Source organism: Notamacropus eugenii, chromosome 2, assembly GCF_028372415.1.
Source record: "Notamacropus eugenii isolate mMacEug1 chromosome 2, mMacEug1.pri_v2, whole genome shotgun sequence".
Taxonomy (NCBI): Eukaryota; Metazoa; Chordata; class Mammalia; order Diprotodontia; family Macropodidae; genus Notamacropus; species Notamacropus eugenii.
In genome coordinates this window covers 150004024-150024167 of record NC_092873.1, presented here as the reverse complement: position 1 = coordinate 150024167, position 20144 = coordinate 150004024, and the positions used below count along the sequence as shown (strand labels likewise).

The following is a 20144-nucleotide window of genomic DNA, read 5'->3' as shown; positions in this document are numbered from 1 at the left end:
AATTGCAGTAAAGTGTTTTGCAATTATGTTTTTAATACTTCCTGGATTTGTCTTGGCAGGTATTATATATTATTAGTACTTATTTTAAATGGAATTTCTCTTTGTAGCTTTTGTTGCTGAATTTCTTGGTAATATGTAGAAATGGTAATGATCTATGTAAGTTTATTATATATCCTGCAACTTTACTAAAGTTTTTAACTATTTCAATTAGTTTTTTAATTGATTCTCAAAGTACACCACTATATCATTTGAAAAGTGATAATTTTTTCCTTGTTGCCTATTCTGATTCCTTCAATTTCTTTTTCTTCTCTGATTGTTAATAGCTAGTATGATATGGATAGTACTGATGATGTAGATATCCTTACTTCACTCTTGCTCTTATTGGGAAGGCTTCTGACTTGTTTCCATTATCAATAATGCTTGCTGATGGCATTAGAGAGATATTACTTATCATTTTAAGAAAGCTCCTTTGAGTCCAATGCTTTCTGCTATTTTTTAAAAAGAATAGGAATGTGTCATTTGGTCAAAACCTTTTTTTGCACCAATTGAGATAATCATATGATTTTATTGGTTTTGTTATTGATATGGTCAGTTATGCTGATAGTTTCCTAATGTTGAACCAGTCCTGCATTCATAGTATAAATATCATGTGGTCACAGTCTGTGATATTTGTGATATTTTGCTGTAATATCCTTGCTAGTATTTTTTTTTTAAATTTGGCTATTCTTTAAGGAAATTGATCTTTAGTTTTCTTTCTCTCTTTTGCTCTCCTTGATTTGAGTATCCATGTGACATTTGTATCATAAAAAGAATTTGACAAAACTCCCTTTTAACCTATTTTCTCAAATAGTTTTTGGAGTATTGGAATTAATGGTGTCTTAAATGTTTGCTCGAATTCACTTGTGAATCCGCTGGAACTGAGTATTTTTTCTTAGGGAGCTTATTGCTCTCTTGTTCAATTTCTTTTTCTAAGGTAGCATTATTTAAATACTGTATTTCCTCTTCCATTAATTTGGGGAATTTATATATTGTTTTTGTAAATAACCATTTCACCTAGGTTGTCAGATTTATTAGCATATAATTGGGCAAGCTACATCCTAATAATTGTTTTAATCTCTTCTTCATTGGTGTTGAATTCACTGCTTTCATTTTTGATACTGGTATTTTGGGTTTCTTCTTTAAAAAAATCAAATTAACCAGTGCCTTATCTATAAAACCAACTTCTAATTTTGTTTATTAGTTCAATTTCTTTTCTAACTTTCAATTTTATTAACTTCTCCTTTGATTTTCAGGAATTCCTGTTTGTTGTTTAATTGGAGATTCTTGATTCGCTTTTTTCTAGATTTAGAATAAACATTACGTGTTTTATTGATTGATTTATTGATCTTCCTTTTCTCTACTTTATTTATTTCTCTACATTTACAGATATACAGTTTTCCCCAAGTACTGCGTTAGTTGCATTCCTTAAATTTTGGTGTGTAGTCTCATTATTGGCATTATCTTTAATGAAATTTTTGTAGTTTACAGAATTTGTTCTTTGATACATTCATTTTTTGGGTTAGATTATTTAATTTCTAATCAATTTTTAGTTTATGTTTCCATGACTTTATTGAAAATAACTTTTATTGTATTATGATCTTAAAGGGATGCATTTAATATTCTGCTTTTCTGCATTTGGTTGTGAAGCTTTTATGTTCCAATACATGATCAATTGCTGTAAAAGCTCTACGTATTTCCATTCCTTTTTTCTCTGGAGGTCTGTAATATATCTAACTTTTTTGAAATGTTATTAATCTCATTAACTTCTCTCATTTATTTTATGGTTACATTTTTCTAGCTCAGATAGGGGAAAGTTGAAGTCCCCCAGCAGAATAGTTTTAATATCTGCTTCTTTATTTAACTCATTTAACTTTTTCTCTAAGAATTCGAACTCCTTGGGATTGCAAGCAATACTGCTTCTCACAGTCTCCCCTCTTTTGGGACCTGAAGTTAAACTTTCCCTTGGAGCTTAGACTTCCTCTTGACTGAAAATGCTCTTCTCATCTTGAACTATGACTCAGAAGTGGTTGTAGGCATTGAGAACTACCAAATAGTATTTGGTCCTGCATCTAGTGCTAGCACAAGGGTAACCTGTAATCTCTTTTTGATGAGTTGCTAGGTTCCCTTGCCATCTCTGGTTTTAGCTCCTGAAGCTGTTGAATTTTTTATCATCACCACCTACTCCCACAAATGGTGTTTTTATACATGTGTGCTCCAGGCCAGCCTTCCTCTCTGTGTTAAAAATCTCTGTTTTCAACTTCCTGTTTTCTCTGGGACTGGAAAAATGTCTCACTGTCACCTTTTGTTAGCTCTGCAACTTTAGAATTCAATTTGAGCATTATTTTAACGTTGTCTAGAGGAGAATTTTGGGAGAGATCAGCTGAATATTTTCTCTACTATCTTGGCTAAGCCCCCAAAAGTCCTGAATAAAATGTAACCTAATCTTGACTGCAGCCTCACTTCAATAGGAAATACTTCCTCTCCACTCTATTTGTCTTTTCTCCGTACTCTAGCTGCTCTTACAGATCTCTTCTATCTACTAGCTTCTTACAACACACCCTCATTCCACTCTTTTAGAAAAGGATTTTTCCTCAGAATTCATGGAAAACATCAAGACCATATGTTGAGAGTGCCTTTCTCATTTGATGTGCCCTAACATTATATCTGACTCTACCTTTCTTCAGTTCAATTTCTGATGAAGAGATAACTTTTATTCCTTGCCATGGATCGTTCCTCTACCTGTAACCTTGTTCCCATTTCTGCTCATCTTCTCCAGTATATGACCTCCCTGCCTCCATCATTCTAATAATTCTTTCCAACCTCCATCTTTCCCTATCTACTTGTTCCTTCCTTGTGTCCTACCTAGAAACATGCTGATCTTCCTCATGCTTAAAAACTTTACTAGCATCTATTATCCTTTTTTATTTTTTATCCTTCCTTTCTCAGATATGACTATAAAAGATATGGGTATAAGATATACTCCTTTCTAAAATATAGTTTTGTTAACATTTTTAAAAAATACAATAGCAATCATTCACCATGTGAAATGCAAATGAATGAATTTAATGAATCAATCAACAAGTATTTTTTAAAGTGCCTACTATGTACCAAACATGAGGGATACAAAACCAAGAATAGTTCCTGCTCTCAAGGAACTTGAAATATATTTGAGGGACACAGCATATACATACACACACACACACACACACGCGCACATAGGGATAGGTATATACAAAACAGGTAAAAGGTGATTTTTAGAGGAAGTTACTTGCAGCTGATGACCATCAGGAAAGACTTCATGTAATAAATGGCTTTAGGTCTGAACCTTGAAGGAAACTTATTATTCTGAGAGACAAAAGTGAGCAGAAGATTCATTTCAGGCACTGAGAAAGTCAGGGCAAAGGCACAGAGACAGGACATGGACTGACATTCATAAGAAACAGTGAAAAGACAATATGATTGGACCACAATGTTTGTGGAGGGGAGTAATGTGTAGGTAGGACACGTAGTTTGAGGTCAGATTGTGGATGTCTTTAAATACCAAGTGGAGAAGTTTATATTTGAACCTGGGAGATTGGATGGGTGGTATTTCCTTTGACAGAATGAGGGAAGCTCAAAGATGTATTTTTGAGGAAATATAAAGAATTTAGTTTTGGATGTATTCAATTTGAAATGTCTGGGAAATACTGTTTGAAATGTCTAGTAGGCATTTGCTAATTTGGGATGGGAGCTCAGGAGAGAAGGTTAGACTGGAAATATAGAACTTGAGAATAACCTGCATATAGATGAAGAACACTGAGATGATAAAGTAGATGAGGAGAGAAGGAAAGGGAGGGAAGAGTGAGAAGATGAGAGAGCAGAGAGCAAGGGGGAAAGTGATGAAAGGAGATGAGAAGGATCAGTTGGGGAAAAGGGAAACAGAGACAGTAAAAAGAAAAGACATCACTTTGGGGTACATCAACTGTTAAAGAGTGTTGTGGAGAGAATGATCCATGAAGAATTCTGTTCATCTCATGGTGACTGGTCTCTATGTTTTCTATTTGTAATAATAACAATAACCATTCACATTCACATAATGTTTCATGGTTTACAGCAAACTTAACATACATTATATCATTGATCTTCACAATAGCAATGTGAGCTTAATATGGAAGTATCATTATCTTTTTTTGTCAGATGAAAACAATGAAAGTCAGAGAGATTGAATAACTTGCTTAATATAACACAGGGAATCTCAGGTGTTCTGATTTCCAGGCCATTACTCTACTATTACACTCTGTTGTCACAGGTATAATTTCTCTTGCTAGTGAGAAAAATGATAATTTTCTTATTATATTAATAACCAATTTAATATACAGGACCCAAATATCTCTTTTTGATGTTTAATAACCAATTATTGGTAGGCTATTTATTAGCAAAGTCTTTTCCCCTCTCATTTTACTTCCTTATTCAAAGCCCATTTCTTGTTAAGGATGGGGCTGACAATGAGATGTTCTCCATCCTGGGCAGGACTCCACCCAACTGGGAGAGCTAATTTCTGATTAATCTAATTTGGGTGACTTCTGGCCTATTCAACCATTTAAGTAGTCTGAGTGGAGATGCATCTCTTTAGCTATCTAGATGCAGCTGAATCTAATCAATCCATGACCTCAGCAGGAGCAGGTGAAGACTTTGCCAACCTCCATATTAATATGTCCACCCCCTCATTAATTTTAATGATTCAGAGTTGATTTCTACCTTCAGAAACAACCTCTTTTCCCAAGATATTTAAACATTAAATGATCTCAAAGTGAGATCTCTCAGAGAGAGGCCATTGATCATCAATTTCTTGATTTTCTAGCCTAATTAATAAAGTGATTATTAATAACACAGAAACTCTGTTTCTTGGGCTGTTCATTTGAAACACTAGAAATAAAAGTGACTTTAACTGTGCCTGACTTTTTTTTCTTTCTGAGGGTATGTATAGAATTAACTACAATCATTCAGCATCCTTCTTGGTATTCTAGCAATGAAATGAAATCTCCTAGAATCTGGTCTTCTTGGTATTCTTATAATTTCATAAACATTTAAAATTTGTTGAAAAGTGTTCTAACTATTGACATCCCTTTGGGAAAGGAGGAAAAGCAAGTAAATTGAGTTGCTCAGTTTCTTCTCCTAGAAGTGTCAGTGCATTATTTGAGTCATTTCATATCTAATCTCTCTTTGGAAGTATGGCTCAGACAACGATAAGCAGGTTTGTAATAACCACTCAAATTGAAAAGATTCATTTGAAAAAAATCCTAAGATTTTCTTTTGACTTTGGTCTTATAATAATAACTAGAAATTGTAAAATTTTGCCATTTCTACCTCCATAACATTTCTTGAAATTGACCTCTTCTCTCTAATCACACAATAACCAGTTTAATTTGGGATTACTGAAATGGCCTCCTAATTGGTTTCTCACTTTTCAGTATTCTAGTTCATCCTGCACATTGTTACCAAATGGGAGTGCTAGAGTCATCTTGAACTGGCTAGGGGAGCACAAAATGTTAAATTTTCAGTATGAGCGCTTATACTTCAGAAATAAAAAAAAAAACAAAACAACACTACAAACCAGGGCTTGATTTACTATGTTGTTGATTTTCCAGATTTAATAAAATAATGGAGAAATCGGTAATGCAGATTAAATTGAAATTTAAAAATGTGTTTCTCATATATTTTTTATTTTTGTGGCTAGCTAGTTGCTAAACATTTATTAGTACACACTTGCCTAAGTGAGGATCTGTTCATTCCACTCTACTGCTCCTTAAATTCTAATGTCTCTCTCTTGCTTTAGGAATAAAAAGGTTTTTAAAGCCTTTCACAACTTTTACCCAATCAATATTTCCAACATCGTTGTACATTGCTGTGCCTCCTGCACTATAACCCACCTACACTGGCCTTTCTTTTGTTCTTCAAATATGAGACTTTCATCTCATTGCCTTTGAACTGGTTATTCCCCTTGCCTGGAATGTATTTCTTCTTTACCTCTACCTTCTAGCATCCCTTTCTACATATGTATATGTACATTGTATATCTGTATGTATGTGTATATGTATATGACTATATAAGCAGCAAGCATATATATGAGTATATATGTAAATGGCATTTATATGAGTATATATGGAAGTTCATACATATATGATTATATAGGCAATAAGTAGCTATATATGCATACATATACATACACACAAACCATACATGTATAATATATATATAATGTATGTATGTGAGTGTCTTTGTGTGTGTGTGTGTGTTTGTGCGTGCTTTACTGGTTACTTCTCTTGCTTGGGTGTAAGCTCTTCTGTAATTGGAATTGCTCCATTCTTTGTATTTTTACCCTCAGTGCCAGGTATACGGAAGATACCTAATAAATGATTGTGACTGTTTAATATCCTGTTTTAAATTTCACAAATGTCTTATCTCATTTGAGTCTTCTGTAACACAGATATGTTAGGGATAATCTCCATTTAATGGAAGAGAAAATTAAGGCTCAGAGAAGTCACATGTAGGAATATATGAGAAACTAGAAACACACATACATCATTTAGAAATAAGAAAGACTGTAAGAGTGATAAAGCAATATAATGGGCTCCTTAGGGAGAGTGTGAACTATCGATCCCTGAAGACCTTAAAGAAGAGAATAGACAATCCCATGTCTAGGATGTTAGAAATTTATTTCCCCGAATATGGGGAACTTGACTAAATGATATTCCAAGACTGCTCCTAATTGTTGAAATCTGTGATTTTTTACAGGGCCATTAAAAACAAGGGCAGTTCTGAGTGCTACAGCTCACTATTTCTCCATCTCTAAGAAGGACAGAGGAAATCAATAGAATTCAATTGTACTGTGAGGAACTCAGATTAACTATAAGGAAAAAATCCTGATGAAGACTCTTTGAGATTGGAATAAATAATAAAGGAAATTTGTGGCTCCCACCACTCTGAGTGTGTGCAAAAAGTAGCAGCATCTTGTATAGCAGTAGGAAGACAGACTTTCAAAACTAGGAAGATGCCTTGGCATTCTGTCTGGTGCTGTTTTTTTAGCCTATGTGATAAGCTCAACTTAAGAGTGAGCAGCAACTGCTCCAATAAAGTTTTTCATGATGTGGACCTATAGATGTGTCTGTTTAGTCACTCTTTAGTAAAATTGAATTTTATTTTTATTATAAACTTTATTATTAGCAAATGTAAGCATTGCAATACACATTGAAAAAGACATGAAACACTAAACTTGTTACATGCTTTTTAAAAATGTATTAAATTTAACAACATTGTTCTCTTTGTGTCTCCTGTTCAGATATCCATTTCAAATGATGAAAATGATGATGTCAGCTGCCTTGTGTATAGAATTTGAAGTTTGCAAACCTTGAAAACCTTTTTTATTTTCCAGAAAATCTTCATAAAAAGAAAAGTGACAGTCTTCAGCATATGTGAGTCATTATCCTTAATCAATTTGTGCCTAAGTCCATTTTATTCTTTGTATCTTGTACTATTAAATGCCAGAAGTGATAATAGCAGAGATAATAGTTGTTCGAATTTGTAGGTTTTTTATTACTTACAAAATTATTTATACTAATTATCTCTTTTGATCTGCCTAGTAATTCTGTAAATACCTTTTATTAAGCATATGTGATCTCTCTTACAGAAATGATAACTGAGACTCAGAGAAGAGGTAGCGTAATATGGAATAAATAACCTCAGTTTCTTTTCTTCCTTAAGGATTTTAGGGCCCAATCTTAAAATCATTTAAAATGTATTTTCTATAGAAGTAATGCAAATTCTCCATTTCTTATTTAAAATGTAGGAATTAAAAAAATTTAAAATGAAATTAACAATAATCTAAAAGTGTTGACTATACCCAACACTATAAAAACTTCTGCATTTTCTAATGTGCACAAGTTGTGTGAGATGAGTCTATCAGAATCTGGAAAATGTAGTAGTAGTGATTTCCATGATCTTATCATGCTCTTGACTCATTAAACCTCTGAGTAATTTTTATGCTCATTAAAAGAGCTAAGGATATGAGCCTTGAACTCACTTCTCTAATCTAGGTCAATTCATTAAAAGTAGTATATTACTGAGTAGTCCTACTGGCCAAAAAAATTAGGTTGACTTTTAAAGATGCTTTTAAAACTGAAAAGAGTTTACTAGGTCATGTAATGACAGGTCATGCGATCTAGAAGGGATTTATACGATCAGTTCATACTCCCTAACCCCATTTTACAGATGAGGAAACTGAAAACAAGAGAAATCAACTGGTCCACCTAAAATTACATAGCTAATGACTAGACTAGGATAAAGACCTGAATTTCCTGTTCCCCAGTTAAGGAATTTTATGCAATCATTGATGCATTTAAAATCTATTTATAAATTGCTTACCACATGCAAGGTGATATTCAGATTCATGCATGTTTAATGTTTTAAACTCCTTAGCTTTTCTCTTTCACCTAATAACCTTTGAACCCGAATTTCCTTCACAGTCCTTTCTCATAATAACTCTTCAATGTTGGCTCATATAGATCCCCTCTCTGACTCTTCAAATCCTAATTCACGGTCCATTTCAAGTTTCAGCTCTTCACTATGCTCTTTACTCTAAATATCCCCTGCATGCACCAGTCTCTTCCTCCTCTCATTTTTTTTGGGAACATTGTGAAGTAGAAGACATTTGTATAAAAAAAAAGTGAACCTCTCCCCCTAATACATGGATTTCTTGTGTGAATTTGGAAAGGTCAATGAATTTCTATAAACTTCAATTTCCTCATCTATAAAGTGAAAATAATTACCTCAAAAGATTATTGTGAAAAATTAGAATGGATTAAATATTTTGTAAGTATAATTACCATGTAAATGTATTTTATCACAGTATTTATTTAGGTGCTTAATTATCTTATTTTCCCTTGTTGCATAACTTTGTCTGTGACTGGTGTCTCCTCAAATATGTCTTAGGGAGGAGATATATTCCTTGGTACTCCCATTCCTGCTACACATCCATTATCCCTAAAGTGGTATTGTGCATAGAGAATGCCCTCATGATAGGCTTAATAAATAAAAAGATGATGTAAAATATGGGCTCTAAGGTAACATTTCAAAAGTACATCCTATGATCTAAAATAAAAAAAAGAAGTCTTAAAGTAGTTATTGAAGTGTCTTGAACTGAATCAAATGAATCTAGCTCATTATTATTTGACTTCTTTTCAAGGCCAATCTTTAATTTATTGGGATGAAGAATCAATCAATGGAAATAGAATTCATACTGATAGGAATCTCCAACCTTCCAGAGCTATGCCTGTTTTTGTTAGTGTCCTTCCTGTGTATCTATATAACTGCTGTGGTGGGAAACTCTCTCATCTTCTTCACCATCTATGTTAGTCAACAGCTTCACACACCCATGTACTTCCTTTTGGGCAACTTGTCTGTCATTGACATCTTATGTATATCTATGATCGTTCCCAAGATGTTAGCCAACCTTTTTTCTCAGGAGGTTGCTATTTTGTTTGCAGGCTGCATGACTCAGATGTTCATGTTCACATGGGCCTTAGTCTCAGAGGTTCTCCTCTTGGCCATCATGGCATTTGACCGTTATGCTGCTATCTGTCATCCCCTGCATTACTCAATGGTCATGAGTAGTCATGTCTGCAGTGGAATGGCTGGAGGCATCTGGGCCATTGGTATAAGCAACTCAGCAGTCCATACCAGCTTGGCAGTTCCCTTGTCCTTCTGCAAATCCCTTGTTATTGACTATTTCTTCTGTGAGCTGCCACCCATACTGAAGCTGTCATGCTCTGACACCCATCTCAATGAAACTCTAGCTTTCTGTGTTGATATGATATTTGGGGTGGGAAGTTGTTCCCTTATCCTGGTTTCTTATGGATATATTATTAGGACAGTTCTGAGGATTCGCTCCTCTGAAGGCAAGAAGAAAGCCTTTTCCACTTGCTCTTCTCACCTTACTGTGGTCTCCCTCTATTATTCCACTGTAATTTATACCTACATCCGCCCAACCTCCAACCTCTCTTTGGAAAGGGACAAAATCATCACTGTCCTCTACTCTGTCATCATCCCTGTGTTCAACCCAATTATTTATTCCTTCAGGAACAGAGAAGTGAAAGGGGCTTTGCAGAAACTGTTGGGATAGATTTCACTCTTTTCCCCAGGCAGAACTTTATCATTTAGTCTAAAAAATCATCCATCTTAGCTTGGACTTAACACTTTATGTCTAATTTTTTAATTATACCAGGTATACTGCTGTGACATATTTGTCTTATCAATGAGGGGCTTTCCACATATATTGATAGATAGATATTTTCTTAGATGGGGAATCAATGCTACTAACCATATATTTTCTATTGGTAATCTGTTCAACATGTCTTAGAATCCAAAGGAAATATCAGATAAGCTACAACCCATGTTGAGAACAGGAGCATTCTTTTTAACTCCCATTCCTTGATTAGGAAGTGGTGATTGAATATTTGAACAGTGAACAGTGAACATTCAGTTAAATATTAAACATGATGGATGTCATATTTATTTTATTATTTTACATTATGGTGTCTAGCACCATCTGGAACCTGCATGGTATCATGTAGCTTGTAGCTGTATCATGTTATGTACCTTGTCCTAGGTCCTATAATTTAGTAGTAATAAAAATTGTTGATATTAAATATGGATTCATTTAGCTAGCCAGAACAAAGAGGATAGGCTCTGACTTCTTCTCATAATATAAGATCATAATATGTGTTATCTATTGACATAACATGCAGCCTGAGAAGAGGAACCCTTTGAGAACTGACCAAATATCAATGAGACATATGGTCTGCATTAGGCAATGCTGTTCTTGTGGATACTTTTTATTTTGAGAACATAATAGAGTTGATTAACAAAGCAGAGTTGATCTCTCAATTTCATGCAATCCCAAATGATTTGGAATTTTTCCAGTTAGAGAAGCCTGCTGAGAGCTTCAGAGCTAAGAATCTTGAAGCCTGGAGGTGACTGTATGTGTGAAGGAACTTGAATACCCCTATATTTTCATTCCCAGGCTATATTGAATGATTAAATCCTTCCTGTCAGTGAGACTATTTTTTCCCCATTTCCTCTTCTCACATGCCCAAACACCAACTTTTGCACAAATGCAGAACAAATTGGTTACCTAGATTGAGAGGTACAGCAGTCAAAACCCCTGATGATTCTGTCATGCTGTCAGGCATGGACAGAGGGGAGAGAAGGGACGAGAGGTTGTTCATAGGCATGCTTCTCCTAAATGGTCCAGCCAAGCCTGTCAGCAAAGGATGTTCAGGGACACTGTAGAGGAATAAGGCTAGTGCTCTGATCCAGGCATTCTGTGTGCCAGACCATGGATAGAGACTGATGGCCAGAGGAAAGGGAATGTATTAGCTCTTTCACCTGTCATTCTAGCAGGGGACAGCAACACTTCTGAAGTTTCTATCATGTTTTGCCTTGTTGGAGTTAGGTACTGGAGAAGGAAAGAAAGGCATGATAGGAGTGGTTCTTTCTCATCACGATATGCCCACATGTATTGTAATAATAGTGATGATGGTAATGATGATAGCAATACCATTTATATGGAAATTTAGGGTTTGCAAGGCATCTTATACATATATTATCTCATCTGATTTTCACAATAGCATTGTGAGGTAGGTGTTACTATTATTTCCATTTGACAGATAGGGACAGCTAGGTGGTACAGTGGATAGAGTATTGGGGCTGGAGTCAGTAAGCCTCATCTCCCTAAGTTCAAATCTGGCCTCAGACACTTACTAAGTTGTATGATCTTAGGCAAGTCACTTAATCCTGTGGGCCTCAGTTTCCTCATCTGTAAAGTGAGCTGGAGAAGGAAATAGCAAACCATGTTAGTATCTGACACAAAAACCCTGGATGGGGTCAAGAAAATCAGACATGACTGAAAGAACTGAATAACAACCATTTGACAAATGAGGAACTTGACACTGATTGAAATTGTTACTTGAATACTAAATAGCTGAGGCCACATTTGAATTTGTGTCTTCCTAACTCCTTTCTAGCACTTGATCAACTACACCCACTTGTTTTATTCAGAACCCTTACTCCATTTCTAGCAGAATATCCTATATACCATGCAATGACTTGTATTCACCTATTTAAGTGTTGCAAATTGCCTTAGTTTACCTGCATTCATCATCTCAATCCTTGTCTTTAAAATGATTCTAAAATAAAGGATTAATCTGACAAACTCAGTCACATGGTTTCTCTCTTTGTTTTGTCTCAACCTATGATGCAGTGCAACCATTTGCCTATAACAAACAGTTTTAGATAACCTTCTGAGGCACAGAGATGTTAAGTGACTTGCTTAGGATCTCACAGCTAGTCTTTGCCAGAGATAGGACATGAACTCAGGTCTGATTTCAAGGCCAATGTTCTGTTACCACATGGTACCACTAGTTGCTTTAGCTAATGAATTAGAAATTAGTCAGATGAACAGTTTAGTTCAGCCAGTAGATTAGGCTAACAGAGCTTTGTTCTAGCTGAGCAGAGAGTGATCTTTCAAAAAGACAGAACTAAGGGAGCACCTTTTGTGACTAGAGAAAATATAATTCACAACAGGTTTAGGAAAGCTTTGTGGCTAGTAAGTCCTTATACTTGTATGATGTCTTGTAATTACAAAGGATCTTCACATACATTAAATCATTTGATCCATACAGCAACTCAATGAGATTGCTAGAAAAAATATTAATCCCTATTTTTAGGAGAGCATATGAAAACTCAGTATATTCCAGTGACTTTTCATAATCTTACAGCTAGTAACTGAGAAAGATAAGACTGAAATCTAACTAGTATTGATTCTAAGTCCAGGGCTCTTTCTTTTATTTCAAGTAAAGCTCTACTCATCAGTAATTTGGGGACAGTTTTAAAAATGTAACATTTGTGAAAAGTGTAAGGAAAGAATGTGATAACCCTAAGAACTGATTAAAATTTTGGAAATGAGAGGCAATTTGGAATAATGGATAGAAAGTTAACCTATGATTGAGGAAAACCTTGATTTAAATACTGTTTCAGGTATTTTTTAGTTGTATGACTCTTGGCAAGACACTTAAGTTCTTTGTGCCCCACTTTCCTAATATATAGAATAAGATGATTTGATTAGATAGTGATGTCAAACTGAAATAGAAATGGATCTCTATAGTCATGGGTTGATTTAGAAAACCACAAATTAACATTATCTTTGTTACGTTATATTTTTATTTTATTAACATTTCTCAATTATATTTTTATCAGATTATGGCTTGCACTTAGGAGTTTTGTTACAGGTGGTAAGTTGGACACTTCTTGACTAGAATAATGTCCAAGTCCCTTCCATTTCAAAATCAATGATCCTAAGGACATAATGAAAAATCCTAAGGACACAGTGTAAACTGGATGAGAAATATTGTTGGTATACCTTCACTACTCTCCATAGAGAGGTCTCCATGACTGTCTGATGCTAAATTTTGGGTGACTTCCCAGGAATTTCTTGGATCATGAAATCATGATTCACCAAACTTCCAAGCTTGATGAGAATATTCTTACCATTGCTCTAATTCCATAAACTCACCAAACAGTTTTTAAAATTTTAGTTCAATTTAAGAGGTAGATATCCTCATTGGAAAGATTATCTGTCTGTCTATCTATCTATCTATCTATCTATCTATCTATCTATCTATCTATCTATCTATCTATCTATCTGTCTGTCTGTCTGTCTGTCTGTCTGTCTGTCTGTCTGTCTGTCTATCTATCTATCTATCTATCTATCTATCTATCTATCTATCTATCTATCTATCTATCTTCTGGCTTGTAAATAATATTTTTCATGCAAAGTGGAAAAAATGGGATTCTGGCTTAATTCAGAATCTTATAAAGTTTCTTCTTTAAAAAATTAATTTATGGAATAAAACAAGTATTTCTGTAACATAGTATAATAAAAAAAGATAATTTCACATAAAAATGCAAATCTGTTATGTACAATTTGCTATTCCTTTTAAATATATAGTAAAATTTATCATGTAATTTTTTTGCTCCCCACCACCCTAGAGATTGCTACCACTAGACACAAATAGGTGTGTGTGTGTGTGTGTATGTGTGTGTGTATGTGTGGTATATGTGTGTATATATATATATATATATATACACATCTACTTATCTGTTCTTTCTCTTGAATTAGGCAGTGTCATTCTTCATATGTCCTTTATTTTTACTTTATATATTTATAATAGTCAGAATGACAATCACTGGAAATCATCCTTAAAACAAAATAAAGTGTAATGTTACTGCCATACAGAAAGATAGGTAGTCCATGAGAGGGGAAAGCATGAAACCTTTTGCTACCCTACTTAATCCTTGGTCTGAGTATACATTTCACATGAATAAATATGTCAACTTCATCATGTTGCAGTCTGGAATACCATGACTCATAGTAGATACGTGTAAAACACTAAACAAGACCCACAGCTGGACTACTGTGGGAAAGATGGAGTGGTATTCTGTATGCATTGGTAGGAAGAATTTAGAGGCTAAGATATCTGTGACCATGGGTGCTATATCTGTTCTAGGGGCAGGAACTTTGATTCAAGAGTAATTAATAATAATGATGATAGTAATACTAGCTAATATTTACATAGCTCCGTTAGTTTTCTAAAGTGCTTTATACACATTTTTTTCATTTGATCCTTACATAGTGCTTAAGTTGTGTGTTACTGTTATTCCCATTTTATAGATGAAGAAACAGGGTGAGAGAGGAAAAGTCTAAGGTCACACAGGGAATAACTATTTCAGTCAGGGTTCAAATTTAGGTCTTCTAGTCTCCAAATCTAGCACTCTAAGCCTCTAGTAGGTTAGTGATGAGGGCAGTTTGTTTTGATGTAAATGTGGACATCTTGTTATTACTTCAATTGAGACCTCCCACTACACTGGCTCCCTCTATTGCTAGACAGTAATAAAGTACTGTAGCTAGTAATTGTCCTAAACTAAAAACAACAGGTATTAGATAGAAATAAATATAAGTCACTTCACAGATGTTCTAAGCTGACCTCCTCCCTTGTTGCAGATAGAGATTTACTACAACTGACAATATCTAGTCTTGCACAATTAAACCCAATCAAAATCTAATGTATATTTTAACTGCCCAGTGATGTTAATAGCCATCCATTGGAGAGGTCTATGTTCAGCTGGGTGGTCTGCAGGTGTCTTTATGATCAGAAGTAATGGATAAATATGGTACTGTGTCAGGGTCTCAGAGAATCAGTGCTCTTTTTTCATTCAATTCCATATCTTTTGCCAGGGTGACATTAGCTTGGTCTCAAGAGATGTGTGAATTTGTGGACCTAATCTGTTAGAATTTAGCTCTGATCCCCCATCCATTGATGGGGAACCTTTTTTTTTTTTTTAAAAAAAACTTGTTGTATGTCCATGAGGTCTAGTGGAAATAACTCTTCATAGATGTAGACATACATACTTTGATACTTTAACATTTACTTTTAGCAAAAAATCGCTAAGTAAATAAATGATATATAAAAAGTAGAGAACAATGCATAATACATGTATAACATACTTGCCAAGTGACCATGCATTTGCTTTTTTCTTAACCTTTGGAAACCCTCATACATATTATTGATACAAACTCATTGATCTTTTAGATTCTATTTCTATAGTTCTGGAATGTGTAAGCTTTGATTTGTCCCCTGAACATATAAGGTTGAGTAATAATATAGTTCCCAAAGGAAGTTTTCTTCATGCTTTTTATATAATAGCTTATCAAGTTGTTAGGGCAAAACTTTAAAGGAATTTTGAGTGTGCTATGCATGGTAAAATGATTCACTTGGGACCTGAGTAGACTCAGAAGACAAAAACTTTCCTCAGTCCTGTGTTGTTCTGTCCCTGAAGGGAACCACCAATATTTTCTGCCCACAGGTAGCTCATTAGTAATAGTACAGGGAGGACAGACCACAGGGCCAGTCTTAGCATATAATTGGGAGCCACTGAAGCTTCTTAAGTGAGAGAAACAGATTTTTTTTTAAGGATGCCACACAATTTTGCACCTATGTGGAGTGTGAATTGGAGAAGAAGAGACCAGAAGCAGGAAGAGAAAGTACCAGGATGTTGGAATGCTGTTGGTGAGAATTGACAAGGGATTTAACTATGGTAGGGACTTGTGAGATGGGAGAGATGGGAAAAACCTTGAAGCAGATTCAAAAAATAGGTCATATACATTGACACACATATTCCTTGTCGAGGTATGTATTCTCTGGAGGCAAAAGATAGAAAGAAAGATCACATATATATCAAAATATTTACAGCAGCCCTTTCTGTGGAGCAAGAAATTCTAAAGCATGTATGCATTCAGTTGGGGAATGGTTAAAAAATTTTTGTAAATGAGTACAATGGACTATTACTACATCATAAGAAATTATGACTGTGAAGCATGAGACGATATAATATGATGTGATACAGAATTAAAAAAACAGAATCAGGAAAACTGTGTACATTTATATCAGTATAAATTGAAATAATAAACAAAATTGAACTGAGTACTATGTAATTATGATGACTACTCTTTGTTTCCATAGAAGACCTGTTAAAAAAAAGTTGGCTTCCATTTTTTTCCAGAGTTATGCAACAGCTATAGAATGCTGTTTAAATTATTACATATGGTTGATATGTTGGTTTTCCTGAATTTCTTTTCCTTTTTAAAATCTTTGCTATTTATGATTGCTCACTGTGTAACTTAGGGGGTTGTGTGTTCATCCTTCATTGATGAAGAAGGCCATGCCATCAGAGAAACAATGACATGACTTGCATTTGACTTTGTTTTGAGTGAGGGAGAGCTGTGCAGGTTACCAGCCTCTCTTCCTCTCCAGAGCCACATGAATCCAGTGACCAGATATCCATCAGAATGACTGGAGATGACCTAGTATGAGGCAATTGGGGTCTAGTGACTTACGTAAGGTCACACATCTAGTGAGTGTCAAGTGTCTGAGGTGAGATTTGAACTCAGGTCCTTCTGACTCCTGCACTGGTGCTCTATCCACTGCAATTTCAGACACTATGGTAAACAAAAATATCACAGTACCTAGAGAAAGGACATCTTTTACCACTTGCCTGAAGAATCCAGGAAACGAAAGAGAGAAAAAGGCAGTCCTTGCCCATTTCCTGTGAATTTCCTGTGAAGAAAAGAAAAAAAAAGCGTGTGATATCTGGGGTACTCAGTAGAATATGAGTTCTAGAAACATAAGAAATGTATAAACATCTCTTCCAGAGGGACCAAGGTAACTGAACATTTCATGAACTCATGTCCCCAAATATTGCAATGATGATATAGAACACATCTTACTGTGCTTTCAGAATACAATCTGACTGTGCTGGGGTCCAGAGGAAGGCAACTCTCTCTAATGCAGACTGAATTCTTAGAAACAAAGAGGATTTGTCTCTGGATTTTCCAGAATTTTCAGGTTATATCTATGTGAAGATTTAGTGAGTAAAGGTCACAGAATATTCTCTAATATCACAATGATGTTACTGAATCTCAGATTTGTTGGAGAAATATGGTAGGAGCAGGTAGGAGAGGGAAGGATGTGTGTGTGTGTGTGTGTGTGTGTGTGTGTGTGTGTGTGTGTGAGAGAGAGAGAGAGAGAGAGAGAGAGAGAGAGAGAGAGAGAGAGAGAGAGAGAGAGGAGGGACAGACAGGTAGACCTATCTTTATTTCAGAGAGATACTTCGGAGCAATAAAATGATTTTGCAATCTTCCAAAGGCAATCTCATCGCCCTTCTTCCTCCTGTTCAGTTCTGAGCTCAACTCATTGTTCATTTACTCAAAGTATAGAGAGTTCCATTCAAATTTTGCCTGTGTGATGTCTGTCCATCTGTCTGTCTGTTCTGGTTTACAGGAGCCTGTCTGCTTCCTTATTATATCACAATATGTAGATTATTCTTTTTTTTTTGAAGGGCTGTCTGTCCTTTGTTTACATCCTCCAGAGAATGGCTGCAGTCTTGTGGAGACAGGGTGCCCCTCAAAAGCCAGAGCACCCCCGAAAAACTGGGGTCCCAAGCCACGTGCTTAGAGCTCTTCTGTCTCTTCTGGGCTGGCCAGTTTCCTTGCCGGTCCCCCCAGATCCTCCAGACCAGGCATGGACGTTGGCCCCTGGTACCCCTCCCCAGGGCCGAATTCAGTATGGGTGGAACTTGCGCTGGGCCCGAAGCAGGGCTATCCTCTGCTTGTCCTCCTCAAACTTCTTCCACAGCTGGGCCAGGTGCTCCATCTTGGTCTAGAGGTGCTGCCATGCATAGAAATTGAACAGCTCCCTACCGGCCTTCTTGTGCTTTTCCTTCTCCAGCACGCGCAGGCTGGCAGCCTCATAGCAGGGCAGGTCGGCTGCGGGCCTCTGAGGGTCACCTTCACCCAGCCTTCCTCATCCGGGACCCCTTCCTCCGCCTCTGCCTTGGCATCTTCTGCAGCTATCTTCTTGTCATAATCCTCCATGAACTTGTCCACCTCCAGCTTGAGGACCTCCAGGTCGTCCAGACAGTCTGTGTAGTCCGCTATCCACTTCTCAATACCAGTTTTCGCCGGATGGCTATCTGTGGGAATGATCTGGGTCCCTGCAGAGCCACAGCCTTGGGCACCGACGCCCGCTTCCTGAACACCATGTAAGCCACCTGGAACCCCTCGGAGCAGTACGGGGGACATTGAGGACAAAGAGCCTGCACTCTGGGGACCAGCTGGACCGGGCGCCCCCTCAAACTCGGTGGTCTCAGACTCAGAGGAGATGAGAAGACGCCTGCTCCAGGAGGAATTTGACGGGGATAGCTCTGTACTGGATGGCAGACTCGGAGCCCCTTTCTGGGTCTTTTCCTTACCACACAATTTCTTGTCCACCTCCGTGATGGAAAAGAGTGCAGGGGCTGCTAGGAGTCATAGTTCCTAGTCGTAGAGTATTCTTATAAAGTATAACCCACAAAGTAAAAAGCTGATGATCAGGGATGGTGGAGGTATCATTTACCCCATAACTTAGGGCTTAAGGAACTTGCTATCCCTGCCTTTTCATGGGCTGGAGTATGGACTTCTGGCCTATGAATTCTCTTTCCAAGGTACTCACTCCTCATTCCTTCATGGAACCATGACTTACTCTTCAAGCTCAGGATAGTTGTACCACTGCCCTTCCACGGAAAAAGGAAATGGCTGTTGATGACTTCCCCCTCCTGGAGTTTTTCCTCTCTTGTTTCTCAGGAGACTATCTGAGTATTGTTTTGTTTTTCTTCCAGATAAACTCTCATCTCTGTTAAACATATGGGTCTTGAATTCCTAGCTACTTTGCGCTGGTTTATACAATTTAGACTTGAAAACTCTTTATAATCTAGATTTCTTGCTTTTCTTATTTCCTTCCTCTCCTTACAACTGCAGTGTTTGTGTTCAATATATGAATATATATTTGAATATATTTTCTTGCTTTTAAAAATCTGAACTTATATAGCAAAAAAAGAGAAAATTCCATACACGTAGCAAAATGCAAAAAGGAGAAGAAAAAAATCCGTCTTAACACATGCACCGTTAATCTAAATGAATACAAACTGTGACTCTGTCACAAAAGTTATTTTATGCATCTTGCATCCATTATATTTCTGTCAGTAATATACTTCATTGAGTAGAGTAGTAGTATATTTCACTGGAGGTCCTCTGAAGACTTTGTTTATCATTGCTTTAATCAAAATTCTTATAAATTTTAAAGTTTTTTTTTTTGACAGCATGGTTGTCCTTGTGAATATTGTTCTGCTTCTGCTCAGTTCAGTGCATCAATTCATCCTGTAGTGGAGAAAAGGAAGTTTTGGTTCTGTGTTAATGAAATCTTCCTAACGGAACTATCTCAATGTGGAATGAGCTGATTTTGAATATGGCATATTTTCCATTACTGTACTTTCTTGATTGAAAGCTGGAAGTCCAGTTTTCATGTTGTTCTAGATAGAATTCTGGTTCATGTACAAACTGGATTAAATGAGGTCTGATATCCATGAGTATCTATGGAATTCTGATTCTATTTTAAATGTTGAAATATCAAAATCATATA

At 36.1% G+C, this 20144-nt stretch overlaps 1 protein-coding gene, 1 long non-coding RNA gene and 1 pseudogene across 2 annotated transcripts in view; 2 read left to right on the top strand and 1 right to left on the bottom strand.

Annotated features, from left to right (window-relative positions):
- LOC140526438 (uncharacterized) overlaps window positions 1-7153 on the top strand; it is a 50501-nt gene extending 43348 nt beyond the window's left edge. The window contains exon 3 of the long non-coding RNA XR_011974369.1: window positions 6814-7153. This is a non-coding gene — a long non-coding RNA (uncharacterized lncRNA). The remainder of the gene's footprint in view (window positions 1-6813) is intronic.
- A 2361-nt stretch (window positions 7154-9514) lies between these two features.
- LOC140522847 (olfactory receptor 13G1-like) lies at window positions 9515-10195 on the top strand. The gene has a single exon (XM_072638069.1). It carries the CDS (start codon window positions 9515-9517, stop codon window positions 10193-10195), a length of 681 nt encoding a protein of 226 aa, XP_072494170.1.
- An 8053-nt stretch (window positions 10196-18248) lies between these two features.
- Window positions 18249-19185, bottom strand: LOC140522846 (ribosomal RNA-processing protein 7 homolog A pseudogene; annotated as a pseudogene).
- Window positions 19186-20144: the final 959 nt, after the last annotated feature.

Excerpts from the sequence above, each read along its gene's own strand:
- LOC140522847 (XM_072638069.1), top strand. The coding sequence starts at position 9,515 with ATGTTAGCCAACCTTTTTTCTCAGGAGGTTGCTATTTTGTTTGCAGGC.